The 24,217-nt window shown below is 34.6% G+C and overlaps 1 protein-coding gene across 2 annotated transcripts in view; it reads right to left on the bottom strand.

The window, feature by feature from the left end:
* The window catches only part of LOC113050644 (serine/threonine-protein kinase N2-like), a 42,114-nt gene extending 24,526 nt beyond the window's left edge, over nucleotides 1-17,588 (bottom strand). For both annotated transcript variants that reach the window (XM_026213841.1, XM_026213842.1), the window contains exons 1-2: nucleotides 17,204-17,588; nucleotides 3,705-4,005 (exon numbers count right to left, since the gene is read on the bottom strand). In XM_026213841.1, the coding sequence (XP_026069626.1) occupies nucleotides 3,705-4,005; nucleotides 17,204-17,224 (322 nt within the window). In that variant the 5' untranslated portion in view covers nucleotides 17,225-17,588. The remainder of the gene's footprint in view (nucleotides 1-3,704; nucleotides 4,006-17,203) is intronic.
* Nucleotides 17,589-24,217: the final 6,629 nt, after the last annotated feature.

The raw sequence follows: 24,217 nt of genomic DNA, 5'->3' as shown, positions 1-24,217 counted from the left end.
ATTCATTGTAAAGCACAGACTTTGTTAAGCAAGGTAGTGGTTTGAAAATTATGATTAGTTATATTGGTGCACAGGGGGAATGGCATCCTGCCCGTGGTACACTTCGGTTTAGAGGGACTGCTCAGCTAGGGTAGATCGAAGAGTTGATCGAAGAGTTGAAATAATGACATTCATAAAAAAGCTGAGATTATAAGCTTTAAAATGATACCTATTTTGTGTTATTTCATTCAGGGGTTGCTTAGGAATTTGATTTAGAATTTTTTTCGTCCGCCGGTGGGACACCTCAGGTTTAAAAGGTTTAACAAGAGCAGCATCAGCAACGACGTCTCTATGTGGTATGTACTACTGAAACTGTATATATTTGCTTCGCGGTTTTGGAAAATGACTAAGTTCCACTTTATGTCGTCTTTTTTTTTTTTTTAAGCTGTACATGTGGAAAGTGCAGTTTGTTGACAACATCGCACGTTGTTTACTTGATGTGCTTACGCGCCGATAGCTAAGTTAACAACACAGAGATATTTGAAGCAGTTTTACTCTTTCCAACTCTTTAATAGTGTAAAAAACTCAGTATGCATGAAATAGCATTTCACCCCCCCTTTAATAATCTATATAGGCCCTGAAAAACCCCCCTCTCTCTCTCTCTATACAGTATATATATATATATATATATATATATATACACACACACACACACACGGGCTATCAATAGATTACAATATTTAATCGAGATTAATCGCATGATTGTCATAAGTTAACTAGTGATTAATCGCAAATTAATTGCACATTTTTATCTGTTTTAAATGTACCTTAAATTAATATTTTTAAGAGTTTTAAAAACAAAAATATGGATGCTTTATGCAAATGTATGTTTAATATATATATTTTTGAATCCAATCAAAATAATGAAACCATCCGCGATCGATTAACTATTGTTAAATCTCCCCTCGGCCTGCATGTTCTTTGTCTGCTCGTTCTGTGTGCGGTGGATATTTCACAGGGCTCGACAGTGCAGCCGATTCAGTTGCAAATAAAAATGTGTGCGAACTGTTAAATGTATTTAAGGAACACGTGTGCGAATACAGCCTATCAATTATTAAACTTAATGGTTTAATAAAATAAAAAATAAAAAAAACTTTACAGCCTGGTGCAAAAAAATTATTTTGGTCTATATAGCAAATTTTGCCCTTTATGACAACTGTGAGGGGGTGAATTTTTTTTATAACTCATCTGTTTAAATTATTCCAAGCCTTAAAGTTGTGCATAATTAAGGGCGTGGCCACTAGAGTCAAGTCATTTTTATTTTTAAAGCACATTTAACAGCAACAGCGTTGCACCAAAGTGCTATACATTTAAAACAGCCTGCTCCACCCACTTTTGGTTTCAAAAACTCTCTTCGGAAACCTATGGGTGTGGTCACAGACACTACGTCCATGTTTTTATACAGTCTATGGTTCTACAAGCTCAATAGTGCTTCATACTGCTTCAAAGTGATTCTCAATCAATGAATAGCACACATTTATTGCAAGCGATTGCTTATGAACTATGACAATGTCTACTTAATGACCTTTATATAATATGTTTTAGATGGTTGTAAGAATGCATATTAGGTGTATTTCGGGCTTGTTTATAATTAAAAGTCACACTTTTTTTTCTGGGCATTATTAGTATTTTGTTTACACAATTAATTGCATTTAATTTTCATTTAATTCATAGTAAACTGTTGTAGTTTCTGGCTGGGATGTTTCCCCACAGGAAGAAAAGACTAAGAACATTATTTGACACACATTATTCAATAAATGGATTTTACTAGTATCAGTAAAATATTTGTCCCATTCACTGAGAGAGGTACTATATGACAAAATAAAATTATCATTTCAATGCTGCAATTTTGCATAATTTACAAAGTATATAATAATGCAATTATTATATATATTAAAATAATGAATTTCTTAGGAATAAAAACCTACCTAAGCTAATAGGGAGCCCTTTTACAAGGTTAAAATTAACAACAGAGCACAGATTTTAATTTGATTACTATTTATTTTTAAATATAACAATCAATGCTCAAAAAAATAAAATAAAAAATAAATAAAATAAAATGCAAAACATATAAATTGCACATAACTCAGTTTTCAAATTAACTTCTAAATGATAAAATCTTTATATGTTGAAATATAATTATTTACATAGTGGCTCTCATAACTTTTTCATAAAAGATTTAAACATTAAATAATTAAGAAAACAATTTAATTAAATATAATATATTTATGCATTTAGCAGACGCTTTTATCCAAAGCGACTTATAGTGAATTCAGGCTATCAATTTTTACATATCAAAATATTAATTTAGTAAAATATGAGTAAATAGTCTAATAATTCATGAAAAATTCTTCTCTAGACTTAATTTCTCTAGAGAACTGATGAGCTATGTACATCTAAGGTAAATAAAATGCTGTGTAACATTTTGTTTACAAGGTGTTTTATTGTCGTCTTTCCGCAGTTGAAACACTGACTGAGCAATTACATGATGTTTGAAATGTTCATTCATTTATTTAGCATTAAAACTAGTAGTAAAGAGGAAAAAAATTGTGCTGCTGTTTGAACTAAGGTGTTTACACAGCGATCTGTCGTGCCAACATCAAAGAGTGCAAAAACAGCATTTATTGTTTGAATTTCCTGGAACAAATGACGCAATCTGAAAGATGAGACTTTCATCCATTGTTGTCATATTGCATTTTCTGCATCTGCATTCATAGATGATTAACTTCAGGATCTGAGTCACATTATACTATTGTAATAATATTGACAATGAAGTTTGCAGGGAAATAAAGACAGCCACATAAATAATCTTTGTTCTGCCTTCTCAAACTACCTGATGGTTAAAAAAAGCAACAATATAAATATTCAACAGCAAGCCTCTTGTATAACCAAAAGCTCAAATGCAAAAGTTTCTATTTTGGATAATCCCTTAAACCCCCGCAAATCATTATCATTGTTCTTTGTTGTGGTGATTTTTTTTTAGCAGTACATTAGAGGGTACGGTAATATCCATGGATAACTGCTTGGTTGTAGTCCTTGGTTGTACAACCAAAGTAGAAAAAAAAAAAAGTGCTGTGGTTGTACCAAGGTACAGTAACATCATGAGAAGGTAATAACATGGTACTTGAATGCGTACCATTATGATAACAATATTTACATACCATGTTATTTACATGGTCCCTCATCATAGTTCAAAGAACGCTAGGGTATTTATTATCTCAGTCCAAAACATGGCATTGCCATTAAACCATTTTATTACTATGGCACCCTTTCAGGCTTGAGATAGATATTCTTCATTTCTTGAAGCCCATGTCAGATTAGTTTTGCCATCCATTTTCCAGGACTCGAACTCGGGACCCCCGAAGCAATTTTTTAAGCAATTTTACTCTTATAATTTATGGTTTGTCAGATTAAATTAGTTAATTTTTTAAGCCATTTCAGTGCAAATAAAGAAATTCAACATTGATAATTAAATAGCTGGAAAATGTCAAGATATAAATGTTGTTCAAGTTGTATCGCGCCGCCCTAATACTACTACACAAAAAAAATAAAAAAAATAAAGGATTTATGGTAATTTTTTCCAGTACAATTTTGTCAGTGATTAAGAACAAATGCTACATTAAATACAAAAGCTAAAGACACAGATGGAGTGAATTCAGCCATACCTGCAACCTCCTCTGGGTCCTTCACCACTATGTGTGCATTCAGTTCCTGAAGGTCCTGGTGCAGTTCTTCCACCTTCTTGTTGGACTTTTTAAGCATGTTGTCCACATAAGCCAGACTCTTCTTATCTGTGGTCACCTTCCTCAAGTTCTCAGCTCCTTCTTTGATCTTGAGCTCTTTGCGGATCTCTCGTTTTATCTGGTCCTTGATCTCATCCAGCTTTTGTTGGACCATGGTATCCGAGAGGTCCAGATTTTGGCCAAGACCAAGACGTTCTGAGACCATCTGACCCCGAGTATCACCCTGAGGAGCAGGAGAGAGAAAGAGATAGCAGAAATTTTGTTAATTATCCGAGGCATTCAGAGACTAGATAGAATGCATGCTGGAATGTTGCATCGTTTTCAAGATGCAACGTAACAGCAAGTTCTCAGAATAAGAGGTCTGTATTGTGTGTGTAATTTCCTTCTTTGCTGCAGAATGATGGAAATTCACTTTCACATACATGCTAGTGCACCATTTGTATGATCCAGTTCAGGTTGTTATGCAACGGAATAAAGCACCAGCTAATCAGCTTGATCCTCACAAGAACAACGCAACACCTTCAGACAAGCGCAAGTGGCTGTGACAAAGAGTGTACATGAGATATATATATATATATATATATATATATATATATATATATATATATATATATATATATATAAGGGCTGTCAAAAATTGCGCGTTAATGACGTTAATTAGTTTTTTGACGTTAATTACGTCAAATTTTTAACCGCATTTCACGCATGCGCAGTGTGACAAATTATTCAGGTCAGGAAAGTCTCGTCGATCTCTGAATTCTCAAGATAGTAAAAAACAGCGGCGAGCGAAGATAACACAGAAGAAGCTTAAGGTTTTACCCCAGTTACTCTCAAATACATTCATGCCAAGCTCGATGAACAGAGACGACTTTGGTTGTTGATATGCTGGAGCTTCTTCCTGTTATAGCGTCCTGTGTTTCACACTGCGCCTACATGCAATGCAGCGAAAATTACAGCTGTTTGGAAAAGCATATGCATTTTTACTTGGTTTTACTAGCACTTGAAGCCTTCAGAACGTGAAAATATCGATCCTAAAGTATTGTGGCAGAGCAAATGAATACCTCCCAAAAACAAGAGTGCCCAGAGTGCAGAGGGCGCATGTTTGTGTTTCTAAATTCATTCTTTCGAGTTTCTCTATGCATAATTTCATAGATATGTGGCTATATTTAACCACTGGTTCACCTAAAACTCTTACACTATCTGTAGTTAAATGGCATGGTTTGATATAGTGCTCAGGTAAATTTGATTAAGTAAATGTTAAACTTTTGAAATTCAGAAAAAAAGAACCACATATTGATGAATCAATACATGAAAATTATGTATCTGTGTCCTGTTATTTATCTTTTGGTATGCATTTCAGAAAAAAAATGGTTAGGATTCAGGTGTAATTGCAAATAGTGATTAATCCTGATTAATCCACTGAAAATTCTGATTAATTTGATTAAAAATTTTAATTATTTGACAGCCCTTATATATATATGAATAAAATTTGGTTTCAGTTTAATAAAAAATATACTCTGTAATTCAGGAATTGTTTTTATTTGAAAGCACTTTTGTACAAGATTTTATAAATATTTCATTCTTAATGACTCTAAAAATACCATGTGGCATAACCATCAAGCCAAAAATAACTTATTTTCTTTTCACCTTAAATACATGCAAGCATACATGTGCATAGGCAGAAGGTGAACCAACTCCAGGGTAAGGCTAAAAGCAGACAAATCTATTAACTACAAACATAGACAGAGCATGTGTAAGGCTTAGCCTTCTGCTGACCACGGGGTCTTGGGACAAAAATGCCACTGAATTGGACATAAATGCCCCTACACATAAAACAGAATAAAACTATTACGTATGTTGCTAACAAAGTGTAAATGAATAGAAAGTGTTAACGGCAGCATTAAAATAAAATTAGCTTATGTTGTATCTAGTGTTGCAAGGTGCACCGATACTTCAAAAGTATCGCGATTCTCGGAAATGAAAAACGTCATGATACCTAAATTTATTAGTATCGATACTTCAAAGAATGACTGCGTTCCAGATTTGTAAGAGACGTATTTCATGTTGGTGTGTGCAACGCACGCTTCCAATGCCTCCCTATGGACGTCTGTGTTCTTTCTCCTCACGCAACCAGCAAAAAAGCACTACAGCGAGCGAGATGCCAGAATTAGTGGCTTAACTAAACTGATTTGGCTTTATTAAAATGTGTGCATAATCACATTAAATAGTTTAAATAAGTTGTTCAGATGAACAAAGCACAAGGTTTTCGTGCATAATTAACATTTTAATTGTTTGGTCATCATAAATAATATTCACATTAATCGGGGATTAAACGTGGAGTTATGTTCTGTATGCTAAATATGAAAACAAGCATATCTGCACAGCACCTATAAGTGCGCTTTGTATCTGCAGATTGCTGATCGAGATTTACATGCTTGGCTCACTGACCCTGTACACTCATTAATTTTGTTCATAAACGAGATGTATCAGTTCATTCAACTCATTCACGCATGAGAAGATCTCTCGATCTCGTTCAGTGAAGGGCAGAATCGTTCACTACATTCAACAAATCACATGCCCCGTCACATCTTGAGTAACTCTTTGACAGGATGAAAAAGTTCACAGAGCTGTTCACGAACTGTGCATGCGCTGCTTATAGCACCGAGCACGCGCTTATCAGCTGAGTCCGCACGCGAGCTGCTGTGGAGGGAGGAGCTTCAGTGAACAAGAAATATGGATCTAGTAGCAACGTATCTTCCGTGATGTCGATGATGCGTGGGTCGGGGTGGGTAAAGAAATGTTACCTTATTTGCGGGCTGGGGCGGGCCAAATTATTTCATAAACGCGGGACCCGCGGGTTGAAAAAAACCCCGACCCGCGTATCACTAGGCTGTATGTGTATGTGCATATATTGCATGACTAAAAGAAAAGGATGACGCTCAATAAAGTTGTCGCTAATTGAAGCTTACTGGCTGAGTTTTCTCTTCTGAAAGAAAAGGTTGCACAACTGACCGAAATTCAGAATAAGTTACAATATCTGAGATATTGCTGCTAAATTTTATTTACTTTTTTTTTACTTGAATGCCATTTCTTAAATTGATATTAACTTTTGACATTTAATCTTCTGAGTTCAGAAACATTGTTTAATATAATCGCTGTTCATATTTTTTATTCAAAGTTGTGAATAAAATCCTGTTGAGCTTAGGGATGCAATGGCAAATCAGAGACGTTCAAGCTTTGTTGAATGTGTGCACGTTCGATGACTGAATTCCACAAATGCTTTCATCCTAAAGAACAAGGCGCAGATGTACAGACAATGCAAGTAAGGGATTCATTTTGTAGTGTGCGTTCACGATGCTGCTGACGTGTTTTCTGGTGCACCCAATAACAAAGATAACACGTCAGCAGCGTCGTACGTCAGCAGCATCACTGCAGTGTTGTGACGCACTGACAACAGACCCGGAACAGAAGACAATGCTGAATAAAGTCATAATTTAGTTTTTTTTTTGGATACAAATACAAAATGTTTTTTCGATGCTTCAAGAAAATCTAACTGACCCTCAGATGTCACATGGACTACTTTGATTATGTTTTTATTACCTTTCTGGACATGGACAGTATACCGTACATACATTTTCAATGGAGGGACAGAAAGCTCTCGGACTAAATCTAAAATATCTTCATGAATCATGTTAAATTTTCAACCGTGCATTTCAGGGAAAACTGCACTCTCTTTGTCATGTCGTGTATGTAATAAATATAAAAACTACATTCACCACATTGTTTCTTTTGTGTGCAGTTATCTTTATTTGTTTTGATTTATCCACGAGATTCCCTTAAACACAGGCTGCACCAGCCTCACCTGGCGCAAACTTGTTATACTGTCAATACATTATCAATTGCCGTTTATACCAAATGTAATAAAATCATCACTAAAATTTCTGTGCTCCAATAATTAGATGTTTTAATCAGACTCGTTGTCTGGTGGAGCAAGTAAAATTCTCTTCTCAGAGAATTAATCCAGACAAGCATTAATGTTGAGCTCTGTTATTGTATATACATTTCAACCCATCAAAATGGGAGTTAACATGTCACTGCTGAAATCTACTCGCATTTGGCGAGTTGGTGGGTGTTAATGTCAAGCCCTATATATAACTCTATATTAGAAAACATCAAAATTTCAGTCATAAAAAAATAATATTTAAGGATACTATAACCTTAGTAAGTGCGATATCTAACACAGCATGTTTGCACACAGATCATCAAAATCATTCTCTCGCACACCCCTGGTGGTAACCATGGCACCCCCCAGTTTGGGAATCACTGTAATAAATAGCAAGTGACTTGATTTGTTGAAATTAAATTATCAAAAATGAGCATCATGTAATTAACCCCCCAAAAATACTGAGAGGTCAAACAATGTCAATCAATGCCGGTACATTAAATCTCAATGTTCACATAAAAAGGCTGTGTGTTAAGATCCTGTCATCATTTACTTAACCTTATTTTGTTCCACACCTGTATGAATTTATTTCTTCTGCTGAACACAAAATAATATATTTTGAAGAATGTTGGGAAGCAAACAGTTGTTGGTACCTATTGTCTTCCATGTTATTTTTTCCATTCTTTGCAAGTCAACGGCTACCAGCAACTGTTTGGTTATCAACATTATTCAAAATATCTTCTTTTATGTTCAACAGAAGAAAGAAACTCATCAACTCGTTGAGGTTGATAAATGCTAAATGTTTTTGGGTGTACTATCCCTTTAAGACACTTCTGCACCAATTCACCATTTATAAGACATTTACAGCCTTTAGGACAGTTTGCCCTCATCCATCCAACACAATTAACCTGTTAATACATAAGACGATTCAAGTGTTCATTTTGTGAGGTTAAAACAAGTTCAACTGAGAATAATTTTCCACTTATGTTGGTTAAACCACCTTCTCACTACAGCCTGGCCTGAAGTTCTAAAAGTTCACACAAACATACCAGCACAGAGACTGAGAAGACCCCTCCTGAGAAAGATTTATAGACATACAGCAAACATGGTCTTTGGCATTCAGAGCGCGTGTTATCAGCAGGGTGGGGTCAGCACACAGATCACTGACTGAGGAGCCCAACTGCTTCAAATCAACTAGATGTGACCACACAGAGCGAAGAAAAAAAAAAAACACCAAATGGTGTGATTTAAAACTAGAGGCTTCCTGAAAAAAAAGGGAGGAATAAACGTCTGAAAGCCAAGGTCACCACAAGCTTTAAAGTGCAAAAGACCATAAATCATAAAGCTATAGGCTAGTCTATATCCAGAAGAAATCATATCATTTTCAGTAGCGGTGGAAGCAAAAAACAGAAAGAAGTGCATCACACTTCTACTAACATTTATTTTGATAAATGATACTGATAATAGTGATGGTGTCTCTATGGATGCTATATGCTATGTGCACAATGGGTTAAAATATAAAAATTACATTTTAAAACATGTCATAGTAAAGAAAAACAAAACCACAGACTAAACACACACATTCACTATGAATATATGAATTAGATTACATTTAGGCCTATATCCCATTACAACAATTCCTTTAGAGTAACTACTCTCAAATGTCGTTACATCTTTAAATCTACATTTAAATTTTCAAAAACAACTAAATGCATATTTAATATAACAAAACATGCATTTATTCAGAACAACTGCTTTTTTATTGTGCTCATTTAGTGAAGTCTGTGAAGTTTAATGAAAACAAGCCTTTTTTGCAAAATGAAAAAAACTTAACAGTTGATGATTTTTATTTTATTTTTTTCATTATGGATTATTATAATTTTTGTCCATCGGTTGTTGTAGGCCTAGATTCTTTCTCAAATGATTCTGGATAAATCATCAACAACAACAAAGTCTGATTCTACGTTATTATGCATGCACATAGTTTTTTCATTTTGTAATTTTAGTTTTTTTTTGTTTTTGTATTTTAGGCTTCTTTTTGGAATTTTATGAAGAATATCACTGACGATTTGCACCTCAACATAATGTCTGTAAAAAGAAAAGTATGATTCCTTGTGACTCTTTGAATCAAAACAGAATCAATTTATGAGGTACCCAAAGCCAACCTCTAATAAACACATGACAAAAAGGTAAATAAAATGTGTTTAATGACTATGTACCAAACAATAAACCACTGGTTCTTACGAAGAAATTGACGATTCCAGCTGCGCACACAGACCCCAACATCATTCTCTCTAAATAGCACAAAACCCTTGAAGCAATCTAAGGGGTCCAGAAATGTCTCAAAATATACATTCCCACGCAAAGATATAAAGCATCACAAAGCTCTTCTAACAAGAGGAGCCTGTGAATGTGTGGAAATCAGTCCAGCGTTTAAGCTAGTTTTGGCAGGGAAGAGCTCCATTCAAGGTAAGCCTGATATCAGATAAGCATTTGTTAATCTACTGTTGAATGAAGGCGACTCAGACTGAGGCCATGGTGGTTTGAAAATAACCAGGGTCAAAGACATCAAACATCTACTTCCTTAAATTCAACCAATCAGAACCACACATCAAATTATTACTAATTTTAAATCCAGTTACATCATGCTAGAAAAAGCAAGAGAGATCAAACCTGAACCTGTTGTGATATCTGCCTGGGAAATTATTTTGGTATGTTTTGAAATTTGTTATAGGGGATTCCTATTTAAACTGACTGGATTTTGACAAACAATGGTAAATGTGACTATATCTAAATGGTCACAAGGACGGAGACGAAGATGTAAACTTGTTTTAAGAGCCAAGAACCTAGTGTGACTTGAGAACAACCTCACCTTCTCAGCTTTCTTAAATATAGCAGTGAGAGACAGGGGAACTTCTATGTGCCGTCTCTGGAGAGTCCTGTAAAGGCTTTGGCTGGCTAAACACAGAAAGTAATGCAGCTAAGAGAAAAGGCAGGAGTTGACTCTGAAGACAGACAATGCCAACAACATGAGTCAGAGACGGGGTGGGGGGAGGGGGGGGAGGTGAACATATACAAAAATAACTAGTGTTGTCACCAATGTCGGTCCTGAAATTTGAAAAATGTGAAGATCCCAGCATTTCCTGCTAGCATTTTAGCCAATCACAGACATATCTGTCGAGCGCATGAACACAACGACCAATCTGAGATGTTTGTAAGTCCACTCAACAACTGTTAAAATGTGAATTGAAATGCTGGCATCATTCAGTACACCGATACTTTTGACAACACTACAAAGAACAAAAACACTCTTGGTTGGGTTTTCTCCCATATTAAATGCTCCACCCAGTGAGAAGTACCTGGCTGATGAACAAATCCATTAACAGGGAACACAGAGGCCACACTGCATAACAAACTAGAGGCTGACATTTTTTTTGTGAATCCCGCGGGATGGGAAATAAAATCACTATTAATCACATGAGTGGGACGGGTCAGGAAAAAATGTCAGTTGGAGTGGGTGGGACCGGGCATCATAATAACACAATGATACCCAACTTCATACACAAATTTACCCTTTATATAAATAAACTATAAGCTGTATATTTACATTTTTAACTTAATTCGAGTTGCCCTTTCTCTTTATGCTCCACTTCTGTTTGCTCTGGTGTGGCAGAATAAATAAATGACGTATGAAGTCCATGACTGACAGATCATTAATGGCTTATTAACATCCAAACACTTGCCTATCATTCATCCACCTCAAATATGATTTTCATCTGAAAGATTTAAAGGTGCTGGTCATATAATTAGAATATCATCAAAAAGTTGATTTATTTCACTAATTCCATTCAAAAAGTGAAACTTGTATATTATATTCATTCATTACACACAGGCTGATATATTTCAAATGTTTATTTCTTTTAATTTTGATGATTATAACTGACAACTAAGGAAAATACCAAATTCAGTATCTCAGAAAATTAGAATATTACTTAAGACCAATACAAAGAAAGGATTTTTAGAAATCTTGGCCAACTGAAAAGTATGAACATGAAAAGTATGAGCATGTACAGCAGTCAATACTTAGTTGAGTAAAAGGGCTCCTTTTGCCTAAATTACTGCAGCAATGCAGCGTGGCATGGAGTCGATCAGTCTGTGTCACTGCTCAGGTATTATGAGAGCACAGTTTGCTCTGATAGTGGCCTTCAGCTCTTTTGCATTGTTTTGGCATATCGCATCTTCCTCTTCAAAATACCCCATAGATTTTCTATGGGGTTAAGGTCAGGCGAGTTTGCTGGCCAATTAAGAACAGGGATACTATGGTCCTTAATCAAGGTACTGGTAGCTTTGGCACTGTGTGCAGGTGCCAAGTCCTGTTAGGAAATGAAATCTGTGTCATTGAAATCAAGTTGGCCAACAGCAGGAAGCATGAAGTGCTGGAAAACTTCCTGGTATACGGCTGCGTTGACCTTGGACCTCAGAAAACACTGTGGATCAACACTTGCACATGACATGGCACCCCAAACCATCACTCACTGTGAAAACTTTACACTGGACCCCAAGCAACATGGATTGTGTGCTTCTCCTCTCTTCCTCCAGACTCTGGGACCCTGATTTCCAAAAGAAATGCAGCAGTCCATTCCTTTTTTGTCTTTAGATGCTTCTGACACTGTCTGTTGTTCAAGAGTGGCTTGACACAAGGAATGCGACAGCTGAAACCCATGTCTTGTTCTTGAAGCACTAACTCCAGCTGCAGTCCACTCTTTGTGAATCTCCCCCACATTTTTGAATGGGCTTTGTTTCACAATCCTCTCCAGGGTGCGGTTATCCTTATTGCTTGTACACTTTTTTTTGCTTTTTGCTTGTACACCTCAAAACACTTCTACAGTTGTGAATGATTAGTAAATAAATACATTTTAATGTTTGCATCACATAACCAGATCCTTATTTATAGTTTTTTTGAGGTAGCAAACTTTCTCAGTAGCTCACCTGGTAGAGCATTTTAACTGCACATTTCATTTTCAAACTGCTAGGATGCGTACAAGACATATTTAAATAAGAGGAAATCTCTGAAACTGGTGTTCCTCAGTGCGGTCAGAGTTGGTTCAATGAAATGCAAAACTGGACAACAGTGAAGCAAACAGATAGAGAAAAACTGAAACTAATACTGCAGATTCACTCTTTCCCCTTGACATTCTGAGTTCCCATCTGCGAAAAAACTAATGAAATTTTATTAACAATCTTTCTTTTTGTGGAGCACTTTGAGTGGCATTTATTGTATGAAAAGTACTAGTATTCAAATAAATATTTATTATTTTGATTAAAACTACAATGCATCAAGTTTCCCAGAACATTTTAGTTTGTTACTAGTTTCAGTATTTCTTCTTGTTTAGTGATTAATTTAAGATTAAAACTGCCTTATAAAAAAAAAGGCTTTAGAGGTTGATTCATGATTCAAACTCTGTTTAAGTGAATTGAAACACTTAAATCAGATTTATTGATTATTTTGCATTACATGCTTAGGTTAATACTGTCTATAATGCAGGTTAATATTTCTGTATATTACTATTATTGTTATATTACAACCCTCTACATTGCGAGTAAATCACTTGCAAATGTGACTAAATTCTCATTCTGGCCACTAAAGGATGTCTAATATTAGCCAATTGCTAATAAATTCTCAAATTTTACTACCCAGTGTGTGAGTTAACGGCTAAGTATAATTTTAGCGCACATTTATTTCCACTCACCGAACACTTTGACTACGCGCTTCAGAATTCTTTCTCGTCAAGTGATCTGTGATATTTCTCAGTTCATCTCAATGGATGCACAGTGTACCTGTGTTTGACGTACCATGAGCTGTAAAATGAAGGCGCATGACTCGCCGTCGCTTTCTCTCACACGGCATAGTGAGAGAGAGCGAGAGAGTGATTGAGAGTCTTACATACATGCAGAATTGACTAGGGGTGCTCAGATCACGATCGGCCGATCGTTAATGCGCATCTGTAAAGCTGGTTCTCTAATCAGTGGTAAATTCCATCAGGTGTGTGATGTCACATAGAGCAGCTGTTACTACACAGAGCCATTGTTAACTGAGAAGCTGCGCAAATCCACGTTCATTTTCAGCGTTTACTGGCGCATCTTCTCAGTTAACAACGGCTCTGTGTAGTAACAGCTACTCTATGTGAAATCACGCACCTGATGGAATTAACCGCTGATTAGAGAACCGGCTTTACTGACGAGATGCGCATTAACGATTGGCCGATCGTGATCGGAGCACCCCTAGAATTGACGTGCTACATATACGTGCTAAATGATATTCTATGTTGTATTTTCCTGTAAAAATAACGTAGTTCCTTAGTCGTGGGCGGAACTAATGTGCAAACGGCAATCTCATTGGCTGGTGCTCACCTACTGAGCAAATCAGTTTGACCGAACGCAGACAACCTGATTAATATTCATGAATCCATTACTGTTCTTATTAACAGAAGTAATATAATTATTATTATTATCATCTTATCAGTATTATTGTTCACTTTTCCTTTTTTTTTTTTTACAGAAACACTGAATGATCAACAAAGCCCCACTACCAGTCCTAAATTCCGTTAAAATGTCAATGCATTTGTATACGGTTACCAAGCTTTAATTATAATTACTAAAGATATATTATTAAATAATACTTGATTATCCAGATATCATATTATAATGCTTGACTGACAGTTAAGAGTGTAATTCAGGTATTTAAAAAGCTGTGCCACTTTAAAAACACACTCTCTCTCACTCTCTCTCTCTAACACTCTCTCTCTCTCTCACACACACACACACACACACACACACACACACACATATATATATATATATATATATCAGTCTGGCGAGTAAACTAAAAAATGTACTAGCCAATGGCGATTGAATTCCCAATGTGTCCGTAGAGGGTTGTATTAGCACATATAACTGGAAATTATTAAATATAAACTATGAATTATTAAAAAGAGAATAAGAAAAAAATCTAAAAGGCAACTGTTATTTTTTTTTAAATAATATATTTCATTTTTTTCATATTTATAATATTTCATTAACTATTATTGATATATCCCTATAGTTCTAGTGTCCATGTGTTCTGATTTACTTTTGCCAATGAGGGTTTGAGCATCACCCTGTGAGTTTTATCTCAGAGTTCATCCTATTATGGTTTTACCATGACCCCAGCACCCACGCCAGTGAAAAGCCTTTCCTCTAACCCACTAGCTTAAGTACCTCTGCAGCACTCACAGCAAACACATAAGCCAATAGACCTTGTGCTCTGACACAGATCATTCAGGTAACATCTTACACAGGGTTCTTTATAGAACTAGATTAAATGGGAATATATGTCAGGTGACCTACCAAGTAAAAATGAAGAATAAAGGGTTAGTTCGCCCAATTTGCAAAATTATGTCATTAATAACTCACCCTCATGTTGTTCCAAACCCGTAAGACCTCCGTTTATTTTTGGAACACAGTTTAAGATATTTTAGATTTAGTCTGAAAGCTCTTAGTCCCTCCATTGAAGCTGTGTGCACGGTCTACTGTCCATATCCAGAAAAGTAAGAAAAAATGAATCATTCGATGTAACCAGATCTTTTTGAACCAGTTCACCAAATCGAACTGAATCGTTTTAAAAATTTTGCGTCTCCAATACGCATTAATCCACAAATGACTTAAGCTGTTAAATTTTTTAATGTGGCTTCCTCCGAGTTCAAACAAACCAATATCCCGGAGTAATGTACTCAAACAGTACATTGACTGAACTGCTGTAAAAAGAGAACTGAAGATGAACACCGAGCCGAGCCAGATAATGACTCGTTCACCTTTCCAATGAAACCTGCCCTCATCTTCAGCAAACAAACTGAAATATTTTTTGTACTGCTTATGCCAGTGTGTTTGACATCAAACTTTTAAAAATAATCTTTAAAGAAAATAAAAATGTGCTTATCTGTACAGCATCTTCCCTAGCTACACAAAGACTGTGGCATTTCTAAGCTAATGCCTCTCTTCTTCAGTAACACAGGCGATTTGGCCCCAGATAAGGGCCAGAGGATACTTATCCAACACTCCAGCCAAAACCAACCTGCCGGAGTCCCTCTGAACATACAAACTAGTACCATTTAACTTGCTGGGTTTCAGTTGTGCCTCACTGCAATTAGATGGGGAGGAGACACAACCCAAACACAGCAATCACACAATTCCCTCTCAAAGCAACAGAATGACACGAGTTTAGAAATAATCCTGTTCACAAAAGGCCTGATTCACAACCATTTACACTTTCTATACTACTTAATATGCTTATTTACTCCTTTGCATTGTTTTCACCTGAATCATTTTGTTTGAAACATTGTGTCCTCAGAATGACAGTTGTTACAGTACAACGCCTAGACTGTCACACAACTGAGTAAACAAAGGTTTTAACTACCGATAGTTAAAAGCCAAAAGATAAAAATATAACATTATATTTACAGAAACAAGTCTTTTAAGAAATAAACATCAAATTTTGTTGCATCCCCAATGATGTGAAGACGATCAAATTAGGCAACAGCTGGACTAAAACCCTTACATAAGGCAAAATATCCATTTACATGACCTTCAATTTGCAAAAAGCCAGTTTATAATTATCTAAATTAATTCTTAATAAAATCAAAATTTGCCTATTGCGCCTTCTATATCTTGAAATTATAATGAGTGTTTTTAGAAACGTGTTTGTTTCATAAAAGCAAGCAAACAAACACTGACTTTGCCATACAGCATTCAATGTTTCAGGGAGTTGCCAGGGTGGAATCGTTCAGGATATTTTACTAATAATAGATTTTACTCCAGATTTCCCCCCATGACACAGGCACGAAAGAAGAGGTTATGCTCCACAGCTTCTACATTTATTTCTTGTGCACAAATACACTCCTGTTTAGACAGACGTTGTAAATCATTTAATATTTCCTTCATGAAAACAGCTCTCTTTTGAGAAAACGAAAGGACATATTAGTGCATTTTAGGCAGTTTACAAAAAGGAATCTAATTTCATTTTCAAATAGTAAACATATAGCTCTATTGTACATATGCAGATGAATAAACATAACATTAAGGTCTTGTTAGTTAGTAAAAGAGATTATGCGAATAAGCACAAAGAGGTACAAAACATTGAGTAATGCCATCTGGAGCTATTTATGCAAATACAATACTATTATACATACAATACATTTCATATGCAACAGAAATGTATAGTTTAATCACTACATGCTGGGATTGAAGTAACAGTTGGTCTGTGTGTCAAAATTTCTAGGCCACATTTAACCCTTTCAGATACAGTTGAAAGTCACTATATAATGCTTAAGAAGAGTTGAATTTTTAATATAGTGGGAAGATGAAAACCAAGGTAACGCGAACATAGTGGGTTAGTAAATAAAAGCGCGCGGTTGGTAAATAAAAGATCTAATACTTCTCTCACCTGCACGGGATCGGCCGCCATCTTGCCTCTTAATAACTTTGAATCAAACTCAAGAGAGCAAAGGGGAGGAAAAGTCAGTAAGAAGTTAAACCTCTTCACTTCTCTCCAAGTAAGCTCGTATTTCTTCCTGATTCTGAAGAAGACACATCGGATCCACGACTTGGGCTATTCCACAGCGCAGCCGGTAAACTTCCCAATTCCCATGACGCTGCCCAAATATCCTTGTTTAATATATAAACAGCAATTGTATAAAAAGCTTTCAAAGTTTCGAGAAACCAGTGCAATAGTTTTCAGGGTAGAGGGACGTGGAAACGCGAGTGTTTTGAACGCGTGTATTGCTCCGTTCCTCTGCGCTCTCTCTCTCTCTCTCCCAGCTGGAGTCAGATCCTACACTTCCAGTCATGTGATCAGAGACTATCTGCTAGCGTTTTCCCATGAGCGTCCATCCACGCTGCCAAATATAGAGTTTGATCATTCTTATATATTTACTAGATGAGTGTATCAGATTACATCAGCGCTTTAATGTTTGACAGTTACTGAGACACAGCAGAGAGTATTTCCTATGCATTTGTGAAATTACATTTTTACACAAGACTAGCTGGTGCTCAGTGTTTTCTGTAGGCTTCAGCCTGTCAAAAATGTGGAAATAGATGTTTTATAGGCTATATTGTTTATTTATTACATTTATACTGAGTTTTATGTACAGTACAAGGTATATGTAGTAATGAATAATAATAATATAATAATAAATAATAATAATATTAATAATATAATATATTATATTAAATAGGCCATAATAAACTATAATATAATAGGCCTGTGTTATAGGGTGTCTGTGTAATAGGGTTATATTATATTATAAATTATTTATTAGCCTATTTTTTAAATAGCTTTTTTTAATCTCTCTCTCTCTCTCTCTCTCTCTCTCTCTCTCTCACAAACACACAAACAGTACTTCTGTTTTTCTGCCTTTTTTTTTATCAAGCCAAGACACAAATATAGTATGTATGTAAATCATTTACTTTTGACAGTTACATAATGAAATGAGAACAAAAAATAATGCACCAATTGTAAGGACTGTAAGCTTGATCCATTCATCTCGTCATGTTGTCTACTCTCCTCTTTATCGATGAAAAATATTTTATTTGATGAATGATATTTTAGTTTAGTTTATTATATGTCTATATATATATATATATATATATATATATATATATATATATATATATATATATATATATATATATATATATATATATATATATATATATATATATATATATATATAGATAGATATCTCTGTACATTTTTCATAAATCTGTTCATTCTGTTTTTCTTCTGTTTTCTGGTCAAACTTTGGTTTGTATTTGGTTGATACCATGGGGAATCATCTCCTGTTTGAAACCTCTGAAACCACCACTGGCTTTCTGATTTCCCAGCTCCCAAAGAGCTAAGAGCTAGACACTTCCTGTGGTAACAATTGGGCTTCCTGTGTAAGGCCATGTGTTTCTCTATCATCCATGATAATCTGCAGTTGATTTTATATAGGTTACACCAATATGCTCAGTACAGGGGTTTAGATATTGGACTAAAATAAATGGCAATATATCATCCCAGGAGTTCCTCTTTTAGAATGACAGAGTATTGTAGATTTCTATTACACAGTTAATCAAATGAAGACTCGCTGTTCTGCTGTATGAGGAATCATGTGTTACTGTTCTGAAAGATTTGTCACTGAGATAAACTTTTTGTAAGCTTTTAACAACTTTATGGAGAAAAGAGTATTACCATAAAAGCATAAATGACACATTAGCTTTGTGCATTCACAAGGGAAACCAGTAAAACCAGTCTCTGGGGCAACAGGGGTATTAATAGAATTTTTTTTTTTTTTTTTTTTTTTTTTTTTTTTTTGCAATGTGAGCAGGTTGGTCATGATTCATGACTCATGAGTAATCAAGAAAATCAGAGATGCGTCATACTGTGCATGAAGGAGGGATTCTCTAACTGTACTGTCATACCTGAGAGAGACACATGCCGGCTCGAATAGGGTTAACAGCTGTGCTTTTAGATCTGTACAGTTTTGACATATTTTGCTCTCCTTGCTTCTTGAGTTCGCATAAAGGCACAATGAAGAACGACATAATTTAGTCTGATTTAAAAATGACCTGAGAGTTGTCATTCTCAATGGTTGTTTGTGTGACTGATTGAAACATTGTATCACGCACACATTTACACACAATATGATCAGACTCATGTACAAACACTGAGTATAAACACTGCTGAATACTACATTCATTTTAGTGTTGGGAATAACAGTGCTGTCAGGTAACAACATTCACATTAGAGGACTAAATTCTTCCATCTCTTTTACGCCATCTAGTGATAAATTCTACACTTAAGCTTTTTCATTGAGACATTCATTTTTTTTAAATGTAATAATGTTAGCTGTTTTAAATGACATTATGAATTATAAACTTTTTTTTTATTATTATTATTATTATTGTTATTATTATTATTATTATTATTATTATTATTATTATTAATAATAATATTATGAATGAAGTGGAACCTTAAACATTAACAGTTTTGCAAAATATTTTATTATTATTTATTAGTATTTTTTCTGTACATGTATTTCTTACTTTATATTCATATTACAAAAGGCACAAGTAATTTATATTTAAGAATTAATCATTCGAGTTATTATTATTGCTTATCACATCTAAACAACAACAACAACAACAAAAAAGCTTAATCCATGTATTTGGCCATTACTATGTATTTTACGCCATCTAGTGGTAATTTGTAATATCACAATTAAGATTTAGTTGGTTATAGTTTTAAATGGTTTTATCATGATATACAGATTTTTTTATAATAAAATTAATAAAATAACAATGATTCTCACATTTGTATTCATATTGTTACACATTAAATTGATCTCTATTCAATTATAATATTAAAGTATTAATTTAGCATTAATAATCAGTTGAATGTAACACACAGTAAGGAGTGAAATTATTTATTTGATATACAAATTATTATTAGATTTTATTATTATTTATTTGATGTATAAACAGTGATTGTATAAAAAGCTTTCGAAGTTTCAAGAAACCAGTGCAATAGTTTTCAGGGTACAGGGACGTGGAAACGCAAGTGTTTTGAACGCGTGTATGATTAAAATAACAATAATTCTCAAATTTGTATTCATACTGTTACACATTAAATTGATCTCTATTAAATTATTATGTTAAAGTATTAGTTGAGCATTAATAATCAGTTGAATGTAACAAAGGAGTGGAATTATTTATCGAAACATAATTCATTATTATTTTTAATTGTTAATAGTTAAATTATTTATCATGTTTGTGCCCGTGAAATTTAAAGCAGCAGGCCTAGTTCAACCAAAAATGAAAATTCTGTCATCATATAGTCCCCCTCATGCCGTTCCAAACCTGTATGACGTTCTTTCTTCTACAGAACACAATACATGATATTCTAGAGAGTGTTGGTAAACAAACTCTTTTGGCGAACTTTGACTGGAAATTTTTCTGTTAAATGGAATTCCACTGTTGGGTGAAATATTCCTTTAAACCTATTTGTGAGCAGATCACACATAAAGCACACAATGTGTTTGATGCTCTACCTGTAAGCAATGGCAACCTGACTTCAGGGCTAGATGATTCCTCCTTTTCTCCTCTCTTATAATATTAATGTCAACGATGATTCTATCTACTGTAAATTCAGTTTTCAAGGGTTATCCTAAACTAAAACCAAAATTATATATACATCTATACATACATACATATATATGTATATATATATATATATATATATATATATATATATATATATATATATATATGTGTGTGTGTGTGTGTGTGTGTGTGTGTGTGTGTGTATATGTATATATGCATTTTCTTAATTTAAATAAAATAAACTATATTAACCATATTGTAACAATATTAATTTATAGCCTTCGCAGGGACAAATTAGAAGCATAATCATAAATGGATAAAATAATTTCCTCTTTAAGATGTTTCTGATATATAAGAACCAACTCTACTAAACTCTGCTTTAAAAGCATGTAATCTGAGAAAAATCCACTCCATTCCCCCTTTTGAAATCTATGCACACATAGACACTTAATTAAGACAAAGCTGCCCCGAATGATGTAAACACAGCCTGTATGCCTAGAATGATGACTATCTGCACCGAACAATTAAAGGCATTCATCATGGCCAATTACAGAAGAGCATGAGATGTATTTCTGTTCTCTTGGGTTACATCATAAATCACATTTGGTTATGTTTCATTGTATTGTAGAGTTTGCATGCTTTTGCATATGTGACAGACCTTCTGCAAACACCACATATGAAGTACAGTCTGTTTTTTATGTTTTGAAACTTTTGAACACACACCATGTTATATAAGGCTGTCATTTAATAAAACATCCAAAACGCCGTTTTAATTGAGCTTTTATTGAAAATAGCTCCTTGCATATACCTTTCTGGTTTATTTTAACATTCTTCTACATGTGGCAAATGAAAGTGATTCTAATTCGATTCGGATTAATGTTGCATCTGGCAAAGAGCTGAAGCAAAATAACCACCAAAAAGCAGTTCAAACCACAGCAGGTGTTGACCATTCATCCACAGGTTTTCATAACCATTTCCCCAGCTCATTTATTCATAGCTTATGCCAGATATACATTTTTATACACATGAAAACCGTTTGCCATTTTCATCCTTAATCCCCTTTGAATGTGAGTGAGAGATCAATTTTAAGACACCACAGCTGTCAATGTCTGGGTTAAAGGGAGCAGCACCTAATTTAATCTCCATATTAACCAGAGCAAATAACAAATGTAAAGAATTACCCGTGTCACCTCGGATGCTCAGAAATAAGGTAAGCAAACCCTGGTTTACCAGATAAAGCTCCTCGTTCATGTTTCTTTTTACCTGTAAGTTGAGATATTTCTGATTTGAATGAGTTAATAACATGAATTTAATCCCACAAATGATTACAACATGCAATATCTGTCAGTCACTTTGCAATGTGTTTATAAACTAACAAAGAAAAAATTAAGAGAAATAAATATTTGCATTTATATATTTATGTTTTTACATTTATATCTTTATACACATAATTTATCTCCACTATCTTAAAGCTAAAGTTTTAATAATCCATTTTTTTTTTTTTTTTTTTTGTGGCTAATATGTATAATTCCCCCCCAAAATGAAAATTCTATTATGATTTACTCACTCTCATGTCAAGTCAAGTCACCTTTATTTATATAGTGCTTTTAAGTGTGTCAAAGCACTTCACAGTATTACAGAGGAAAGGCAAGATTAGTTCATGTTGTAAAATATTATGAGATGTGAATTCGCAAAAGCTTGGTATTTGTAAAAAAAAATTAAACATAACAAGCCGAAATGTTTAAATGATTCTTGAAAAATCAAAGTTTTGTTCAAAAGCATATGAACCAAACAAAAATGCATTGCATTTCTACTTACCACATGTGTTTAAAAAGACCTTTCCTTGTCTGTTTTGTGCATACTCTTGTTTGTCCCTTACCCATCTGCTGTTCAGCAGGATGATTATTTCCTTGGGTGGGCTGACTAAGCTATTGTTGTTCTGATCTTCCCTTTTTTCCAGTTTTGAATGTGCCACATTTTGAACTGGTCGAGAACACAATGTGTAATCACCGATTTATCTTCCGTTTCTTTTTGCAGTCTGAAACAGATGGCAGTAGTTATGTTTATCAAGCACGGTACAGGCCAGTGTATGAACAAGGATGTTGTGACATTCATGAGTTCTAGCTTACAAATCCGCCACCTAAGCCGTGACGCACAGAACACACCTCATGTTTATACACACTGAGTCAACTCAGACCACCAAAAACTGCATCAAATATTTAGACGAAAGCAGATCTGTTTCAGTGCATTCAGCTGCCAGGGGAATTAATGCATTTTGATGTTTTCCATGCTTAGGCAAAGCTGTGAAAGGCCTTCTCTCTTGAAAAATGTATGTTTGGTCTGTTTAATTTGGCCTCAGTGGATGCACATTGATTATATTATTAAAAATATAACACTCTCTCCACCCTAATGGTTTCATACTTTAGAGTTTCTTTTCATGCAAACTTTGGCTTGGCTAGAAAATTCTATTTCAACTTTTCAACTTCAAAATGTCTTGTTAAATTAAACGTGTTACTTGTGATTACTTTGTAATTAATCGTGAAATTTACTAGCAATTTCTGAGTGAAAGATGCATTGTGTCTGCGCCAAATGTTTTTCAACATACTATGAAAAATGTGTAACCAAGCTATATATATATATATATATATATATATATATATATATAAACACACACTTTTTTGTGAAAAGTGGGTTCATCCCATAGGTGTAATGGTTTTTATAATGTAGAAACTGTATATTCTATCCCCCTTCACCAACCCTAACCCTAACCTTAACCCTCACAGGAAACTTTGTGCATTTTTACTTTCTCAAAAAAACTAATTCTGTATGATTTATAAGCGTTTTGAATAATGGGGACATGGGCTATGTCCTCATAAGTCACCCTCTCGTTGGAATACCTCCCTGTCATTATACAGAGTTGTGTCCTGATATGTCACAAAAACAATAGCACACACACACACACACACACACACACAAAACAAACAGTGATTGCTGCAAAGAAATCGGATTTGCAAAATTCTTAATTTAATCTCTAGAGGGCGATATTGCACAATGAGTCACACAAACCGATTCTGTTGAAACGTTTATATTGCAGAGAGAGAATTTTGGAAGGACATATGAGAGCAAACAATATAATTGTACCCAGATTTTGAAAAGCTTTCATAACTGCTGGCAACTTTCACAGACTCATCAAACAAACAAAATATAATGTTGTTCTTCTTTAAAGAGACAAAGTCACTCTGCATGTAGTGCAACCGAAAGTGAGAAATCCAAGTGAGATCTGCTAGACATCCAGGGGGTTCACTGTTGCACCCCG

The sequence above is a fragment of the Carassius auratus genome, chromosome 31 (genome assembly GCF_003368295.1).
Source record: "Carassius auratus strain Wakin chromosome 31, ASM336829v1, whole genome shotgun sequence".
NCBI lineage: Eukaryota > Metazoa > Chordata > Actinopteri > Cypriniformes > Cyprinidae > Carassius > Carassius auratus.
Note: the sequence above shows the minus strand (reverse complement) of the source record. Positions and strands in the feature narration are given on the sequence as shown.